This window comes from Procambarus clarkii, chromosome 63 (assembly GCF_040958095.1).
Source record: "Procambarus clarkii isolate CNS0578487 chromosome 63, FALCON_Pclarkii_2.0, whole genome shotgun sequence".
Lineage (NCBI taxonomy): Eukaryota > Metazoa > Arthropoda > Malacostraca > Decapoda > Cambaridae > Procambarus > Procambarus clarkii.
Window position 1 is genome coordinate 24,307,495 of NC_091212.1, and position 3,444 is coordinate 24,310,938.

At 46.4% G+C, this 3,444-nt stretch overlaps 1 protein-coding gene across 1 annotated transcript in view; it reads left to right on the forward strand.

Annotated features, from left to right (window-relative positions):
* The first annotated feature begins 1,694 nt into the window (after nt 1–1,694).
* The window catches only part of LOC138354556 (uncharacterized PPE family protein PPE62-like), a 2,054-nt gene continuing 304 nt past the window's right edge, over nt 1,695–3,444 (forward strand). The window contains exons 1-2 of the mRNA XM_069308923.1: nt 1,695–1,785; nt 2,763–3,444. The exon at nt 2,763–3,444 is cut by the window's right edge and continues 304 nt beyond it. Of these exons, the coding sequence (XP_069165024.1) occupies nt 1,695–1,785; nt 2,763–3,444 (773 nt within the window). The remainder of the gene's footprint in view (nt 1,786–2,762) is intronic.

A 3,444-nucleotide genomic window follows, 5' to 3' on the forward strand; every position in this document is an offset into this window, starting at 1 on the left:
GGTTCGGTGTGATATCAACCCCCAGATCTTTCTCTCTATTTGACTCTTGCAGGATTTCACCTCCCAGATGATATTTTGTGTTCAGCCTCCTGCTCCCTTCGCCTAATTTTATTACCTTACACTTTCCTGAGTTGAACTTTAGCAGCCATTTTCTAGACCATTCCTCCAGTTTGTCCAGGTCATCCTGTAGTCTCTGTCAATCTTCATCCGTCTTGATTCTTCTCATAATTTTTGCATCATCAGCAAACATTGAGAGGAACGAGTCTATACCCTCCGGAAGATCGTTTACATATATTAGAAACAGGATGGGTCCAAGTACTGAACCCTGTGGGACTCCGCTGGTGACATCTCGCCACTCTGATGTCTTCCCCCTCACCGTTACTCGCTGTTTCCTGTTGCTTAAGTACTCCCTTATCCACTGGAGCACCTTCCCTTTTACTCCTGACTGTTGCTCAACTTTTTTAACAGCCTTTTGTGTGTTTGTGTGTGTGTGTGTGTGTGTGTGTGTGTGTGTGTGTGTGTGTGTGTGTGTGTGTGTGTGTGTGTGTGTGTGTGTGTGTGTGTGTGTGTGTGTGTAATTACCTAACTGTAGCTACAGGATGAGAGCTACAACCGAGGTGTCCGTCCTCCCGGTACTCTAAGTCTTATAACCCTTTGAAGTTCCTGACGGTTTTGGCCTCCACCACCTTCTTACTTAACCTGTACCAAACAGGAAGCATATTATGTACTGAGCGCGTGCAGGTATGTATGGCATGTTGTAGATCACTAATGAATTAATCAACCTATTCTTCAAAACAAAAACTCTCCCAAAATATTACCAAAGTGAAAGCTAATGGTATATTATTCTCCCAGAACACAGTGAAGGTCAGCTTTAAACAGTCAGGTCAGGTAGAGATGCCGGAGATGACCTGAGTAATGCTAATGGCCTGACAATGGTGATTAGCCTTGTGGTTGGTAACGAGACGAGTTCATTACGATAATTAATCAGTCGGGTTATGATCACCTCTCGTTTGGTGAGGCCTGGAGGGGAGGGAGGGGGGGAGGGGGGGAGGGAGGGGGGGGAAGGTTAATGAGGTGGAGCTGTGGGGAGGATAGTGTTTCTCTCTCTCTCTCTCCCTCTCTCTCTCTCTCTCTCTCTCTCTCTCTCTCTCTCTCTCTCTCTCTCTCTCTCTCTCTCTCTCTCTCTCTCTCTCTCTCTCTCTCTCTCTCTCTCTCCCTCTCTCTCTCTCTCACTCTTTCTCTCTCTCTTTTGGGGCTATATGTTTTCCTGTCTTGGAGCACATTGTCTCATCTTAGAGCACCACATTCGCTCATCTTAGAGCACCATTTTCAGGCATTTTAAAGGATTGTATTCAATAGTTATCCCCCCGCTGGGCGGCATCAAACACCACCACGTACAGATAAAGTGAGACGCGAGGGATAACGGGGCTCGTGCAGCCTCCCTGGTAACTCTTGGTGTCTCTCACACACCACTGCTTAATAATAGCACTTAATTTATGTCACTTGCGGTCGGTAGCAGCCTAGGTAGATAAATTTGCAGTGAGTTAACGACAACCTCCCAAAACACCACCCATCACCTACCCTTTATCTCTCTCTCTCTCTCTCTCTCTCTCTCTCTCTCTCTCTCTCTCTCTCTCTCTCTCTCTCTCTCTCTCTCTCTCTCTCTCTCTCTCTCTCTCTCTCTCTCTAGAGAAATGGAAAAGGTAGTTGACAAAGTTAGAAGAGAGAACAAAGGATGGAAGGTAAAGAAGGTGGGAAAGAAACAACATATGGAAGAGAAGATGGGTAAGAAACAGAAGCTGAGGGGAGAGGGGGAGGAGAAAAACCAATCGACAGGAAGGGGAAGATAGGGTGCGGGAGAGGAGAGAGATAGTGGGTGTAGGTGGGGAGAGGGAGTGGGAGGGAGAGAAACGGATTACGAGAGGGGAAATACTGACAGTCGTGATGAAGCAGGTAGGCGCGACACTGAAGGGGAAATGAAATTATGGAAGAATTGATTAGTCTTGCGGAAGGACCGAGGAAAAGGATGGGATGGTGGAAAGTAAGAGTAACGATGGGAAGGAGAGTAAGAGTAAGGATGGGAAAGAGAGTAAGAGTAAGGATGGAACGGTGGAATGTAAGAGTAACGATGGAAGATTAACGATGATATGGAAGGGGGAAAGGCAGAGAAACAACGGAACAGAGAGGAAAGGTGTGGTGCCTGGAAACAAAAACAATTATATGCTATAGTGTCGAGGATTTTTGTGTTTCGTTTCGCTGTGTTTGTGGGTTTTGTAGGTTGTTCCGGAAGCTTTTTTTGGTCTATTTTGTATGGCTCTTTCATAAAATTCCGATGTGACTTTTTTACACAAATACTTCACGGTCTTGTCAATCAAGATTTATATGTTGGTTTATTGCACTCAGCACGATGTTGTCTTTGCACTCAACATGGCCTAAACGTAGCACTCAACATTGCACTCAAACATAGGACTTAACCTTGCACTCAAACATAGCACCTCAACACGGTCACACGATCTCCTCCTTCGTCTATGGTACCCCGGAGACCACACCACCACCATCGCTCAGTCACCCCTTCCAGGCGTCAGGAGAAAGTACCAAGAAAAATCTCTTCACTAGACGTATCAAATAGACAGTACTCAAAGTATGGTACCGAGGTTCTCAGGGATCAAGGTCTTGTACTCATGTACTCAGTGTCTTGTACTCTAGCACTCAGGAATTAGAGCCTTGTACTCGACTGAGTCACATCTGAAGTGTCAAAACAGCTCACTTCAGAGTCAGAACGTTTATCATTATCTATATTAAGGATGAAAAAATATGTTGTGGAAATGTTGCGGCTGGAAATGTTGTGGCTGGAAATGTTGCCTCTGGAAATGTTGCGGCTGGAAATGTTGCAGCTGGAAATGTTGTGGCTGGAAATGTTGTGGCTGGAAATGTTGTGGCTGGAAATGTTGTGGCTGGAAATGTTGTGGCTGGAAATGTTGCGGCTGGAAATGTTGTGGCTGGAAATGTTGCGGCTGGAAATGTTGCGGCTGGAAATGTTGTGGCTGGAAATGTTGCGGCTGGAAATGTTGCGGCTGGAAATGTTGCGGCTGGAAATGTTGCGGCTGGAAATGTTGCGGCTGGAAATGTTGTGGCTGGAAATGTTGCGGCTGGAAATGTTGCGGCTGGAAATGTTACGGCTGGAAATGTTGCGGCTGGAAATGTTGTGGCTGGAAATGTTGCGGCTGGAAATGTTGCGGCTGGAAATGTTGCGGCTGGAAATGTTGCGGCTGGAAATGTTGCGGCTGGAAATGTTGCAGCTGGAAATGTTGCGGCTGGAAATGTTGCGGCTGGAAATGTTGTGGCTGGAAATGTTGCAGCTGGAAATGTTGCGGCTGGAAATGTTGTGGCTGGAAATGTTGCGGCTGGAAATGTTGCGGCTGGAAATGTTGCGGCTGGAAATGT